This window comes from Equus quagga, chromosome 5 (assembly GCF_021613505.1).
Source record: "Equus quagga isolate Etosha38 chromosome 5, UCLA_HA_Equagga_1.0, whole genome shotgun sequence".
Lineage (NCBI taxonomy): Eukaryota > Metazoa > Chordata > Mammalia > Perissodactyla > Equidae > Equus > Equus quagga.
This window is the reverse complement of record NC_060271.1, coordinates 47,993,798-48,008,577: the sequence shown is the minus strand read 5'-3', so window position 1 is coordinate 48,008,577 and position 14,780 is coordinate 47,993,798. Positions and strand designations below refer to the sequence as shown.

The 14,780-nt window shown below is 46.2% G+C and overlaps 1 protein-coding gene across 15 annotated transcripts in view; it reads right to left on the bottom strand.

Moving 5' to 3' along the window:
* Nucleotides 1-14,780, bottom strand: part of CFAP74 (cilia and flagella associated protein 74) — a 74,792-nt gene that overhangs the window by 21,550 nt on the left and 38,462 nt on the right. For 14 of the 15 annotated variants that reach the window (XM_046663226.1, XM_046663225.1, XM_046663215.1 and 11 more), the window contains 2 exons: nt 6,808-6,972; nt 5,117-5,279 (listed from right to left, as the gene is read on the bottom strand). In XM_046663226.1, coding sequence (XP_046519182.1) covers nt 5,117-5,279; nt 6,808-6,972 — 328 coding nt within the window. The remainder of the gene's footprint in view (nt 1-5,116; nt 5,280-6,807; nt 6,973-14,780) is intronic. The other variant, XM_046663214.1, reaches the window with a different exon arrangement.

The window sequence follows — 14,780 nt, the reverse complement described above, 5'->3', positions numbered from 1 at the left end:
TATGCGATTTGCTACTATTTTCTGCCAGTCTGTGGCTTATCTTTTCATTCTCAGTATCTTTAGAAGAGCAGATATTTTTAGTTTTGATGCAGTTCAGTTTATAATTTTTAAAAAGATGGGTCATGCTTTTGATGTCATATCTAAGAAATCTTTGTCCAACCCAAGGTTACATAGATTTTCTCCTATGTTTCCTTCTAGAAGTTTTATAGTTTTAGGTTTTACATTTAGGTCTAAGATTTATTTTGAATAATTTTTGCTTTCAGTGTGAGGAATGGATGGAGGTTAATTTTTTTGGCATATGTTTATCTAATTGTTAAGGTCTTATTTGTTGGAAAGACTGTTTTTTCTCCAAGGAAACTTTATTGAAGATCAATTGGCCACACTTGTGTGGGTCCATTTTGGATTCTGTTCTGTCCCACCGAGTCCGAGGCCCCCCTTTGCCAGCGCCACACTGTCCTGGTAGTGCAGCTCAGGAGAGGGCTGAAGGCAGGCGGTCTGCGTCCTCCAACTCCGTTCTTCTCTTTCAGAGTTGTTCTGGCTATTTGAGATCCTTTGGATTTCCATATAAATTTTAGAACGAGCTTGTTAATTTCCATGAAAAATCCTGCCAGGATTTGGATTAGAATTGCATCATCCACAGTCAGTTTCAGGAGAACTGACGTCTTAACGATATGGAGCCGTCCAGTGCACCATCTCCATGGATCTTTTATTGAGGCTTTGGTTTATCAGTTTTGTAGTTTTCAGCACACAGACCTGCACATCTTTCTTAGCTTTGTAACTCGGTAGTTCATGTTTTTGGTGCTATTATAAATGGTACTTATAAAAATTCAACTTCCAATTTCTACTATCTAGAAATAAGCCTCATTTCTGTATATTGTATCCTATGACCTTACTAAACTCACTTATTCTGTAGCCTTTTTGCGATTCTTTGGGATTTTCTGGATGGATAATAATGTCGTCTGTAAGTAAAGATAATTTTCTTTCTTTCTTTTCAAACTTTATGTCTTTTATTTCCTTTTCTTGCCTTATTGCACTGAATAGGAGTGAGTGAGTGGACGTCTTCACTGTGTTTCTGATCTTTAGGGAACGGCATTCAATCTCTCATCACTGAGTATGATGTTAACTGTAGGTTTGTTTTTTTAAGATGCCCATTATCAGATAGAGGAAATTCTCTTCTATTCCTAGTTTGCTGAGAGTTTTGATCACGAATGGATATTGAATTTTGTCAAATGCTTTTTCTGCATCAGTTGAGACAATTATATGTTTTTCCTTCTTTGGTCCATCAGCATGGTGAATTATGTTGTGTGATCTTTGAATGTCGCGCAGCCTTGCATCCGAGGACAGACCCCACTTGCGTATGATTTGTGCTCCTCTTCACACACTGCGGGATTCATTTGTTGCTGCCTTGATGACGATACCAAGCAACTTTTGACCGTGAGCTCGTGTTTCTTGGCACATTATCTGTGCAATTCCTTGAGCTCTGAGCTGAACCTGCACTTTTCCAGAGAGGGGTCACCTTTGTGCAGCCAGGCACCCGAAGCTCTTCCCACCCGGACAACTGTCTCCCGAAGCCTCTGCTGGAGATGGTTGGGACGGTGCAGGGTGTGAGTTAGGCTGCAAACCCACGTGAGGCCTGGCTGTGGTTCTAAATCCCCAGGGGAGAGTCCCCCAACTTACCTCGGAGCCAAGGGAGAGGGGACCTGTGCTGCTGCTCCCTCGCTGTCCTGCTCGGTGGCAATTTCTTCATCTATTACACACTCATCACCAAGTGTGCAGCCCTCTGAGTCCTCTGCTCGCGTGAGCACTCCCGCCAGACCCACCCTGGGTGGACCCCTGGGTTCAACTCATTCCAAACAACCCCTGCAGTGGTCACGGGGAAGTCCTGCATCAGCAGGTATCGGGAGCCCACGCTGGGATCTGGGCTTCTGCCTGGGCTGCTGCGAGGACCCCCACGACCTCCAGTGGGCATGTGTGTCCCAAACTCCACTCAGAAGATGGCCCCTGCCGACACGTGGTGCTGGGGCTGGGGGGAGTTCGTGGTCAAGCCGCCTGACCTGCTGACTCAGTGCAGGAGGCGGAGGAGGTGGGAGCTGAACCTGTTCATTGTCGCTCCACGCGGGGCAGAACCGCTGTTGCTCCCAGAGTCTCTCTCCTCTTCACTGCTTTGCTATGATTACAAAAACGGTCTTTTTTTAAAGATGGTTTCCTGGAATGTTAGAAATACAGCGAGATGGGGGCTCCATCTGCCCCTGCACCCTGTGCTCACACCAGACGTTTGTGACGATGGAGGGTCCCTTAGGTGAGACGGCCCCACCTCTGGCAAGGCTGCCAGCCGAGGCTGTGGAAGGTGTGGCTCCCTGGTTTAGGGCCACTTTGAAGACCAGGGACTGTCTAATTGGTAGAGGAGGAAAGAAGCAGAGAGGCTAAAAGTCCAGAAAATAAGACTAACAACAAAAGAAGAAAAAAGCTGATCAATATATAATATTGATAAAATATTATATATTTTATCACAAAATATAACGGTGGAAAGAAATCCAAATATATCAAGAATCACAATAATATAAATAGAGGAAATACTGGAGAAAAGTCTAAGACTGTCAGACTGGATAAACAGACCCAGAATGTGTAGGACTTCTGTGCCGTAAACTACAAGACGCTGCTAAAAAAATCAAAGCGGATCTAACCCAACGGGGACACATGCCCTGTCTATGGATTGAAAGACTCGATATTGTCCATTCCCCCCAAAGTGACCTACAGATTCAATTGATCTATAGATTTGCCATGCCAATCACACCCACACTAGACTTTTCTTTGGAAATCAAGAAGCTCTTTCTAAAATTTATATGGGAATGCAAAGTACCTAAAATATTCAAAGCAAAGACCTTGAAAAAAAGACTTAGACCACCCGGCGTGCAGACTTAGGCTAAAGCTGCCGTAATGAGGACAGTGTGGCACTGGACGGACCGACGGGTCAGAAAAGGGAGTCCAGAAACATCTGTGACAAAGAGAACAAACTGACTTTTGCCAAAGATAGCAAATCGACCCAACGGGGAAAGGAAGGACTTTCCAACACAAGTTCCAGGAATGATTGGACGTCCATGTGGGAAAAGAGCCCGGCCCCTGCCTCATAGCACATGCAAAATCAACTCCAGATCACAGACCTAAACACAGGGCTGCCCCTGTGTCTTTAGGACCTTGGGATAGGAAAAAATTCCTAAAAAGGCATAAGAAACAAACTTCAAAAGAAATGATGGATGGATTAGCAAACATTAAAATTGAGGACTTTGATTTAAGAAATGAGATCATAAAGGCAGTACAAAGACGTGGAGGCAACATTTGCAGCAAATACTTGACAAAGGGCCAAGTCTCCAGGGAATGGAAAGAATGCCTGTGAATCAATAAGGAAAAGACAGACAACCCCACAGGAAAGTAGGGGAAAAGCTTTAACAGATATTTCATACCAAAGAGAATCCAAATAGTAGACAGGCTCATGAACAGACCGGCGATCTTGTTGCTGATGTGGGAAATACAAATCAAAACCTCAACAACACGCCTTCACGGGTCCACAGACTGATAGCACCAAGTGCTGCCCACGGTGCTTTCTGTGGGGACGGAAGGCTGGCAGCCACAAGCCCCAGGTGGCTACTGAGCACTTGAAATGTGCTTGTGTGAAGGAGGAGTGCAACTTTTACTCCTCTTTTTAATTTTATTTTGCTGAGGAAGATTTGCCCTGAGCTAACATCTGTGCCAATCTTCTTCTACTTTTTGTATGTGGGATGCTGCCACAGCATGGCTGGTGAGTGGAGTAGGTCTGCGCCCAGGATCTGAACCTGTGAACCTGGACTGCCGAAGCAGAGCGCACGGAACTTTAACCACTCAGCCACAGGGCTGGGCCCCACACTTCTTCAATTTTGATTAATTTTAAATAGCCAGGTGTGGCTAGTAGCAGCTGTGTTGGGTTGCATCCTCTTAGATGCTTTTGGGGGGGGGGGGTGGTGAATTGGCACAACCACGTTGAAAAAGAACTTGGTCAGCTAATGAAGGTGAAGCTGTGCATATCCTGTGATGTGGCAAGCACGCACCCGGGTGAGTGCCCCAGAGAAAAGCATGCACAGAAAGACGCGGCCCTGTGTACGACAGCACACACCTCGAAGTCCCCCCAAATGTGAACCGGCAGGGTTCACCCCCGTGGGTTCAACCGTGACTCGAGGCGCGGTCGTGAAAGGAGATGCCATACAGCGGAGGAAGCAGGAAGAACGGCTCACACATCAGTGTGAGGGAGCCTCAAAGTTTGACGCTGAGCAACAGAGCAACTCACAGGAGACTGTGCTCCCCCGGCTCCATTTACGTAAAGGAAGAGATCCAGCCCCGTCTGGTATGTGTACGTGGACAGACAAACTATAAAGGGTGGTAGGGGAATGAAAATAATTCCAGATGGCAGTCGCTGGTGCAGAAGAGGCAGTCGAAGTGAGGCCAGCCTCCAGGAATTCTCTTCCTTCTCAAGGTTGGTGCTGGGTTCGGGGTGCCGATGTCATGACTCCTCTTTAAATTGTCCTCATGTGTCATCTGCACTTCTGTACAGAGTTCAGCACAGCCCCAGGCAACCCAGAGCCTCCCGTGACCCGTGAGCAGAGCCTCCCGTCAGCAGGGCCCTCCTCCCCTCCCTCCCTCCCTCCAGTCTGCAGCTGCACCCCTGGAGAAGGGCTCCTCGAATGTCCCAACAGGGACTCCCAAGGGCAGTGAGGAGGGCAACCCCAGTGGCCAGCCTGGTGGTCCAAAGCCAGGATTTCTTTTAAGTCTGCTGTTAAATATAAATGCAAATTTAAAATCTACTCCATAACCAGTAGTTTTTGAATACATGAATATTTTCTTATTTGCTATCACTTAAAATCAGAGCCCTGGAAAAATTCTGCACCATCCCGCCCTCTGGCACCATGCTGGCACATCAGAGCTTCGTCAGAGGCCAGCAGGAGCTCCAGGTGGCTCCTGGAATGGGGCCCTGCAACCCACCCCACCTGGCCTCTTCTTGCCTGTCAAACAGCTGTGACTCAGGGGTCCTGCTGCCGAGGTCCCCAGAGCTGTGTGCCAGGCACGGGCCCGCCAGTGTCCAGCTCACCTGCAGGGCGCCCCTCCTCCTGCTCCTTGCTGTCCAGCTTTCCAGACTCCTTCTGGCTTGTCTCCTCAATGGGAGAGGACTCATTGCCCTCCACGTGCTGCTCAGAAAAACTGGTGGTGACTTTTTCATAAAAACTTTTATCTTCATATGTAAAGACACTGCTCTAAAAAAGAGAATATGACTTTTACTGGCAATTTCCACTTGCCTTTCTCACCCAACTGCCCAGAACCCCGTCACAGCAAGGGCCGCATAGAGAGCCTGGCCATGACCTGGGCTGGGGGCTGCCAGCTCCTGCACACCTCCCCTGACGCCTCTTGCCCTGACTCACACCGGGGCTCCAGACCACAGCAGCTCTCATCCGGGGGCTCAGGCAGACCCCTCTGCCTTGCTTGCTGTAGCCCAGGCTGGCTTCTCCTCGGTCACCACAGCACTGATGCCCCATCTTGGAGCCCACCGTGGGCTGGGCTCTGGCATGGGGGCGAGTGCAGTCTCCCGCACTGGCCCTCAGCCTTCCTCTCCGCCTGAGCCCCCAGGATGCTGGGTTCCTTTCCGTGTGGGCTGACCAGTCTCCAGCTCTGTGCTCTCCTTGCTTCAGCCCAGATCCCTGCTGGCCTGAGAACTGGCCCGGCCCCACCTTTGCTCCTCGCCCAGAGGTCACTGCCACCCAGTCCTTGCTCATAACAGAGTGGCCGAGTACCTGTCACGTGTGACTCAGTGCCACAGGGTGAATGGACAGCCTGGGCACAGCTCAGGTGCAGCTGTCGTCCAGCAGGACAGTGCCCACCAGGAGGAGACAGGGCTGGCACCAGCGGAGCACCCTGAGGAGGCACCTGCCCCCATGTCCCCTCCTTACCCACCATCACCTTGGCCCTCCTCCCAGGTTCACATCCTGGCCCCTCCCACCTTTGCTGCAGCTGCTGGTCCGCTGGCTGCCTGGGGGACCCCTGACTGTTGGCCCCTCATTCCCTGAGGGACACCCTTCCAGTCCTTTGCCGAGACCCCTCAATGCAGCAGACAGAACTGCAAAGTAGGAGCTTAGTGCTCCCTGTAGGAAAGTTTCAACTAATTCAGACGTGTATTTAAAAAGGGCAGTTTCTCTCACCAATTTCACCCCCAAATGACCCCCAGGATCCACTGGGTGTGGCAGAAGTTGTCTCCACGGATGGGGTCCCACCTGTGATGCTCTGAGGCTGTTTCCATTCACTTAGCAGCATGGTGCACAGCCTTCCCGTGAAAGCAGCAAGGCCCCCCTCGCGCCTTTGGAGAAGGTGCAGGTACGGGGCAGCGTCTGCCTTGGTTCTCAGCCTGAGTCATCTGGGCTGGGCTGCCCAAGCCCATGCTGGGACTTTGGAGGCGCACCAGGAGAAGGGAAGGCCTCCTGGGGCTCTCAGGCCTTGGAGCTCCTGGTCACCGCCCTGTCACTACATGCTCGAGAGGGGACAGCGTCCTGCTGCCATTGTGCCTGTGGCCAGGTGGCCCCTGGTGTCCTCCTTATGGATGGAGACCAATCTCTTCTATTTAGACTGATGAGGATGTCCTGCCACCCCTTCTCCTCCAGCCCCGTGCCAACAAACTCCTTCTTGTCATTGCCCATTTTACACTTGGGGGACTGACTTAGGGGAGGGAGGCACCACGCCCTGCCCTTGGCTGAGCATCCACAGCTATTGACAGGAAGCAAGCAGCACACTCACTATTTTCAGGACCGACTGGGAGATGTCCATCTCACAGGACTCAGAGGCCAGAAGAAACTTGAATCTGGTGCCCAAGCCCCCGGCGTTGGTCAGTGTGATGATCCGGGATGCAGTCTCGCCTACCACGTAGCTGCCGAAGTCGACGAGCTCCTTGTCGAGGGACAGCTGCCAAAAGACCCCAATGAGCCAGGGGGGCTGCACTGGGCTTGCAGCAAGGGCTCCTCTCCCAACTGCCAGCCTGCAGCCCTGACGTGGCACAAGGAGCTCTGGCCTCCCTCCTGCTCAGGGGCGAGGCCTGCATCTGGCCCCCGGTGGGAGAGGCAGTGTTTCTGCACGCCGCAGGGACACGATCCACATCCGAGAAATCACAGATTGGTGTATTGACCGTGACAAGTTGGGAGCGCCAGAGTCTCATTTTTTTAAAAGTCAAGCCGGTTAAAAAGAAATGAGCCATCAAGCCATGAAAAGGCATGGAAGAAACTTAAATGCATTAACCAAGCGAGAGAAGCCCGTCTGCAAAGGCTCCACACTGTGTGATTCCATTACAACCCGGAAAAGGCAAAACTAAGGAGATGATAAAAACACCAGCGGTTATATATTAACAAAAGTCTTAATGCAGCAAGAAGACATGACAGTTACAAACATTTATGCACCTAATGATGGACCTTCGAAACATACGACACAAGAACTGACAGAATTGAAGGGAGAAATAGTCAGTTTACAATAATAGTTGGAGACTTCAACACCCCACTCACAATAATGGACAGAACAAGCACACAGAACATTAGTAAGGAAATTGAAGACTTAGATGACAAAATTAACTAAGCAGATCAAACAGACACACACAGAATGCTCTATCCAACCACGGCACATGCGTTTTTCTCAAGTGCACATGGAACATATTCCAGGCCATATGTTGGGCCACAAATTAAATCTCAATAGATCTAAAAAGATAGATATCATACAAAATATCTTCTCTGACCACAATAGGATAAAGTTAGAAGTCAATAAAATAAAGAAAACTGAAAAATTCTCAAAATTGTGTAAATTAAACAACACACTTTTAAACAACAAATGAATCAAAGAAGAAATCACAAGAGAAATTATAAAATAATTAGAGACAAATGAAAATAAAAGTACAACATACCAAAACTTACAGGATGCAGAGAAGAGTGCTGAAAGGGAAATTTATGGCTATAAATGCTGACATTAAAAAACAAGAAAGATGGAGCTGGCCCCGTGGCCCAGTGGTTAAGTTCGCGCTCTGCTGCCGGCAGCCCAGTGTTTCGTTGGTTCGAATCCTGGGCGCGGACATGGCACTGCTCATCAAACCACGCTGAGGTAGTGTCCCACATGCCACAACTAGAAGGACCCACAACGAAGAACATACAACTATGTACCGGGGGGCTTTGGGGAGAAAAAAGGAAAAAAATAAAATCTTTAAAAAAAAACCAAGAAAGATCTCAAATCAAACTATCCTTGTAACTTAAGGAACTAGAAAAAGAACGCACTTAGCCCAAAGGCAGCAGAAGGAAGGGGACACTGAGGGTTAGAGCAGAGATGGACCAAACAGAGCGTAGAGAGCAGTACAGGAAAATCAAGGGAACCAAAAGGTGGCTCTTTGAAAAGATCAACAAAAGGGACAGACCTTTAGCTAGCTGGACTAAGCGAAAAAGAAAGAAGACTCAGATTACTAAAATCAGAAATTAAAGTGGGGACATTACTACCAATTCTACAGAAATAAGGACAGTAAGACTGTACTATAAGCAATCGTACACCAAAAAATTGGGAAACCTAGATGAAACGGGCAAATTCCTAGAAACACAAAACCTACCAAGACTAAATCACAAAGAAATAGACAGTCTGAACAGACCTGTAACTGGTAAGGAGATGGAATCAGGAATCAAAAATCTCTCCACTAAAAAAAGCCCTGGACCTCACAGCTTCACTGAATTCTACCAAACATTTCAAGAACTAACACCAATTCTGCCCAAACTTTTCCCAGAGTTTGAGGTAGGGAACACTTCCCAACTCATTCTATGAGGCCAGCATTACTCTGATAACAAAGCCAGACAAACACACCACTGGAAAAGAAAACTACAGAGCAATATCCCTCAAGAACATTGATGTAAACTCCTCAACAAAACATTAGTGAACCAAATTCAGCAGCATATTAAAAGCAACATACAGGGGCCGGCCTCGTGGTGTAGTGGTTAAGTTCGCATGTTCCACTTGGGTGGCCAGGGTTCACTGGTTTGGATCCCGGGTGTGGACACACACACACTGCCTATTGAGCCATGCTGTGGCAGGCATCCTATGTAAAAAACAGAGGAAGATGCACACAGATCTTAGCTTAGGGCCAGTCTTCCTCAGCAAAAAAGAAGAGGATTGGTGGCGGGTGTTAGCTCAGGGCTAATCTTCTTCAAAAAATAAAACAAAATAAAATTTTAAAAAAGGAATATACAATATGACCAAGAGAGATGCCTTCCTGGAATGCAAAGATGGTTGAACATATAAAAATCAATCAATATAATATGTCACATAAACAAAATGCAGGAAAAAAACCCCACATAATCATCTCAATTGACTCAGAGAAAGCATCTGACAAAATTCAACGCTCTTTCATGAAAAAGCACTCAACAAAATAGGAATGGAAGGAAACTACGTCCACATGACAAAAGCCATATATTAAAAAACCCCACAGAAAACATCAAATACTCAATGGTGAAAGACTGAAGGCTTTTCCTCTAAGATCAAGTACAAGACAAGGATGCCTGCTTTCACCACTTCTATTATGCCTAGAGCTGGAAGTTCTAGCCAGAGCAATTAGGCAAGAAAAATAAATAAAAAGGATCCAAATTGGAAAGGAAGAAGTAAAATTCTCTCTGTTTGTAGACGACATGATCTTATATATAGAAAATCCTAAAGACTCCACAAAAAAGCAATTAGATCTAGTAAACAAACTCAGCAAAGTAGCAAGATACAAAGTCAACACAAAAAAAATAAGTTGCATTTCTATACATGAACAATGAACAATCGGAAAAGGAAATTCTAAAAACAATCCCATTGACAACAGCAAAAAAGAATAAAATTCTTAGGAATTAACTTAACCAAGGAGGTGAAAGACTTGTACAACGAAAACTACAAAACATCGCTGAAAGAAATCAAAGGAGACACAAATAAATGACACACACCTCATGTTCACGGATTGGAAGACTTACCATTGTTAAGGGGTCAATATTACCCAAGCAGGCTAGATTCAATGCAATCCCCATCAAAATCCCAATGACGTTTTTATGGAAATAGAAAAACCCATCCTAAAGTTCACATGGAATCTCAAAGGACCCAGAATAGCCAAAAAAATCTTGAAAAAGAAGAACAAAGCTAGAAGATTCACACTTCCAGATTTCAAAACTTACTATAGGGGCCGGCCCAGTGGTGCAGTGGCTAAGTGCGCACATTCTGCTTCGGCAGCCCCGGGTTCGCCGGTTCACATCCTGGGTGTGGACATGGCACCGCTTGGCAAGCCATGCTGTGGTAGGTGTCCCATGTATAAAGCAGAGGAAGGTGGGCATGGATGTTAGCTCAGGGCCAGTCTTCCTCAGCAAAAAGAGGAAGATTGGCAGCAGATGTTAGCTCAGGGCTAAGCTTCCTCAAAAAAAAAAAAAAACAACTTACTATAAAGATACAGTTACTGAGACAGTGTGGTGTTGGCATAAAGACAGACATATAGACAAATGGAGTAGACTAGAGAGCCCACAAATAAACCCTCACATATGTGGTCAAATGATTTTCGACAAGGGTTCCAAGACCATTCAAAGGAGAAAGCACAGTCTTTTCAACAAATGGCGCTGGGAAAACTGGATATTCATGTTCAACAGAATGAAGTTGAACCCTCAACTAACACAATATACAAAAGTTAACTCAAAATGGATCAAGGATCTAAACATAAGACCTAAAGCAATAAAACTCTCAGAGAAACATAAGACAAAAGCTTCACAACATTGGCTTTGGCAGTGATTTCTTGGATATGACACCAACGGCACAGGCAACAAAAGATAAACTAGACAAATTGGATTTGATGAAAATTGAAAAATTTTGTACATCAAAAGATATTATCTAGGGGCCATCCCCATGGCATCGTGGTTAAGTTTGCACGCTCCACTTTGTCTCCAGGTATTTATTGATTTCTGCTTTGATTTCTTCATTGACCCAGTTGTTTTTCAGTAGCATTTTGTTTAATCTCCACATATTAGTGGCTTTTCTGATTTTCTTCCTGTAGTTGATCTCTAGTTTCATACCTCTGTGGTTAGAAAAGACGCTTGGTATTATTATTTAAATCTTCTTAAATTTATTGGGACTTGTTTTGTGGCCTAATAAGTGACCAATCCTGGAGAATGTTCCATGTGCATTTGAAAAGAACGGGTATTCTCTGGTTTTTGGGTGGAATGTTCTGTACATATCTACTAGTCCATCTGGTGTAATATGTCATTTATGGCCAATGTTTCCTTATGGATCTTCTGTTTGGATGATCTATCCATTGGTGTAAGTGGAGTGCCAAAGTCCCCTACTATTATTGTGTTACTGTCTATTTCTCCTTTTACATCTGTTAATAATTGCTTTATACATTTAGGTGTGTGCTCTTTGCTTTGGCTGCCCGGGGTTTGCAGGTTTGGATCCCAGGCGCAGACCTAGCACTGCTCATCAAGCCACACTGTGGCAGCATCCCACATAAAACAGAGAAAGATTGGCACAGATGTTAGCTCAGGGCCAATCTTCCTTACACACACACACACACACACACACACACACACACACACAAAGACACTATCTACAGAGTAAAAAGGCAACCCACAGAATGGGAGAAATATTTGCAAATCATACATCTGATAAGGGATTAATACCCAGAATGTGTAAAGAACTCCTAAAATTCAACAACAAAAAACACAACAACTGGACTCAAAAATGGGCAAAGGACTTGAATAGACATTTCTCCAAAGAAGACAGACCGTGGCCAAGAAGCACATGAGGAGATGCTCAGCATCAGTAATCATTAGGGAAATGCACATCAACACTACAATGAGATACAATTCACATTCATTAGGATGCCTGCTATCAAAAGAACAGAAAACAAGTGTTGGGGAGGATGTGGAGAAATTGGAACTTTTGTGCTCTGTTGGTGGAAACATAAAATGGTACAGCTACTGTGGAAGACAGTATGGAGGTTCCCCCCAAAAATAAAAAATGGAATTACAATATGATCTAGCGAATCCACTTCTGTGTATATACCCAAAAAAATCAAAAGCACTTTCTTAACGAGATATTTGCACATCCATGTTCATAGCACCATTATTCATGGTAGCTAAAACATGGAAGCAACCCAAGTGTCCAATGATGGATAAACAGATAAACAAAGTGTAGCATAAACATACAATAGAATATTATTCAGGCTTAAAAAGGAAGGAAATTCTGTCACACGCTATAGTATGGATGAATCTTGAGCACATTCTGCTGAGTGATAAACCAGTCACAAAAGGACAAACACTGTCATTCCACTTTCAGGAGGCACTTAGAGTAGTCAAATTCATAGAGAAAGAAACTAGGATGCTGGTTGCCAGCGACTGGGAGGAAGGGCGAATGGAGAGTCAATGTACAGATTTTCAGTTTTACGAGATGAAAAGTCATGGGGAGGGATGGTGGTGATAAATTTTATGTTAATGCGCATTTTGCCACAATAAAAAAAAAAAGAAAAAACGATCAGTGGTTGCTGGGGTGGGGACAGCGGATGAGGAGGTGGAGCCCAGAGGGCTTTGAGGGCAAGGAAACCGCTCTGTATGATGCTACAAATGGAGGACACGTGTCATTACACATTTGTCTAAACCCATAGAATGGACGACACAAGAGTGAACAGAAGTGGAAACTACGGACTCTGGGTGCTAACGACGCATCAGTGCAGGTCTGTCAGATGTAACAAATGCACCCTCTGGCGGGGACGTGGGCAATGTGGAGGCTGCGCACGTTTGCAGGGGCAGGGATCGATGAGAAATCTCTCAACCTTCTGCTCAATTTTGCTGTGAACCTGAAACTGCTCTAAAAAATGTAGTCTATGAAAAAAATATTATTTAGGCATTTGAGGAAATCCGAGGGTGGAATGTAGAATGTTACAAAACAACCTCACTTTATTACAATTTTATGAAACAACCTGACTGAAGAAGGTGGGGAGAGGTTCTGAGCTGAGTAAGCGGAAGAACGGAACCTGTAGGCTAAAGGCACCTGCCTGCAAGTGCCGGGCTCTGGTGGGACGCTGCTTCCCCGGAGCAGGGCTTAGCAGGTGCGTACTGCACATGTGCATGCAGGCAGAACGATGAAGGGAGTGGGCAGGGAAGTGAGAGCTCACTGCTGGAGTGGGAGTTTACAAATAAGCAAGAAGACGAGCGATCCGTTGGTCGTGGGTTGGAATTGGAGACATCAGTATGAACTCATGTTTAGCTTAATATAGATGCAGATGGTCAATTAAACAAATACAGACGTGCATCCACACGCAGGTTAGTGCACACGCATGTCTCCTTGCTCTGTCAGGTGAGAAGGTTTAGAAGCAACGACATGCCGGTAGCCACGAGCACACCTCTGTCCAGGCACTGGCTTCCAGTGCCATTCTCTAGGAATAGGAACAGGGCTCCCTCTGGGATGGGCAGGAAATATGCACCAGGACTGGAGCATTCCTTAGTTTCAGAAAGAGAGGAAGTGCTCAAGGAAAAACTTCTAAAGACACGATGATACAGTCTGTCAGAGGACACAGGAGCCAACTGACATTCTCCCAACGTGCAAACAGGAAAAACGTGAGCAACAAAGTAAAGTTGTACTTGATAATAAAATTCAAAGAATGAAATAAATGGTTTTATAAATTAACAAATGAGGAAGAACAGATAAGTCTCAAATACATAATTCCAAATAATTTACATAGATATTTGGCAAGATGATGGAAAAAGAGAAACGTGACAGTGAAGAAATCTGACAGCTACACCTCTGCAGGTGGCCGAGGTCAACGTCACACGGCGAGTCATCTACATCATGGGCCCTTGACACGATGCGACGGGAAGGCACTACATACCTGTGGTCTTCCTCTGAAACAACCTCAGTCTATCCATGAGACACACATCCCACAAAGTAACTGACCAGCACTCCTCCAAACTGTCAAGGTCATCGAACAAAAGAAAATCTCAGATACCGTCACAGCCGCAAGGACCCTATGGTGGAACCACCACCATAAGCCATGTGCTACACTGGATGTGACACAGAATAGAAATCGGGCATTAGGTGAAAACTAAGGAAATTGGAATAAAGTGCCTTCTTTAGTTAATAATAATATGTCGATGTTGGTTAATAATTTAATAAATGTGTCATACTAACGTAAGGTGTTAATTATAGGGGAACCTGGGTGTGCGTGGTGCGTACAGCCAGTCTTTGCAATATCTTTGCATTTTTTCTGTAAATCTAAAACTATTCTAAAGAGAGTCAAGCCTGCCTTCCCCTCATCGAGGGGTCAGGAGGAGGTGAGGACGCATGCCAGGCTCAGAGGGCCTAGCAGGGTGACTGCCACCCAGGTGAGGTCAGCCGTGCCACCGACACTTCCTTCTAGAATGAGAGTCGTCCTCTGGGGCAGTCACCTGATGCAGAGCCGTCCGGGCACTGGCTAGGAACACTGTGCCTAGGCTGCCTCCTCGTGAGGCTTTTCTGGGCACGGAGTTTAGAGGCCAGGCAGTCACTCTCCTCTGCTCCTGCTTCAGACACACATCCAGGGGCTGCTGAGGTGAATGGGCAGGAGAGTTTCCCAGAGAGCTGAGCAGGGTGAACGCATGTGCGTGTGCATGTGCATGTGTGTGTGTGCGAGTAGGTGCATGTGTGTGTGAATGCATATGTGTGCGGGTGTGAATGCATTGTGGGTATGCGTGAATGTGTGTGTGAATGCATGT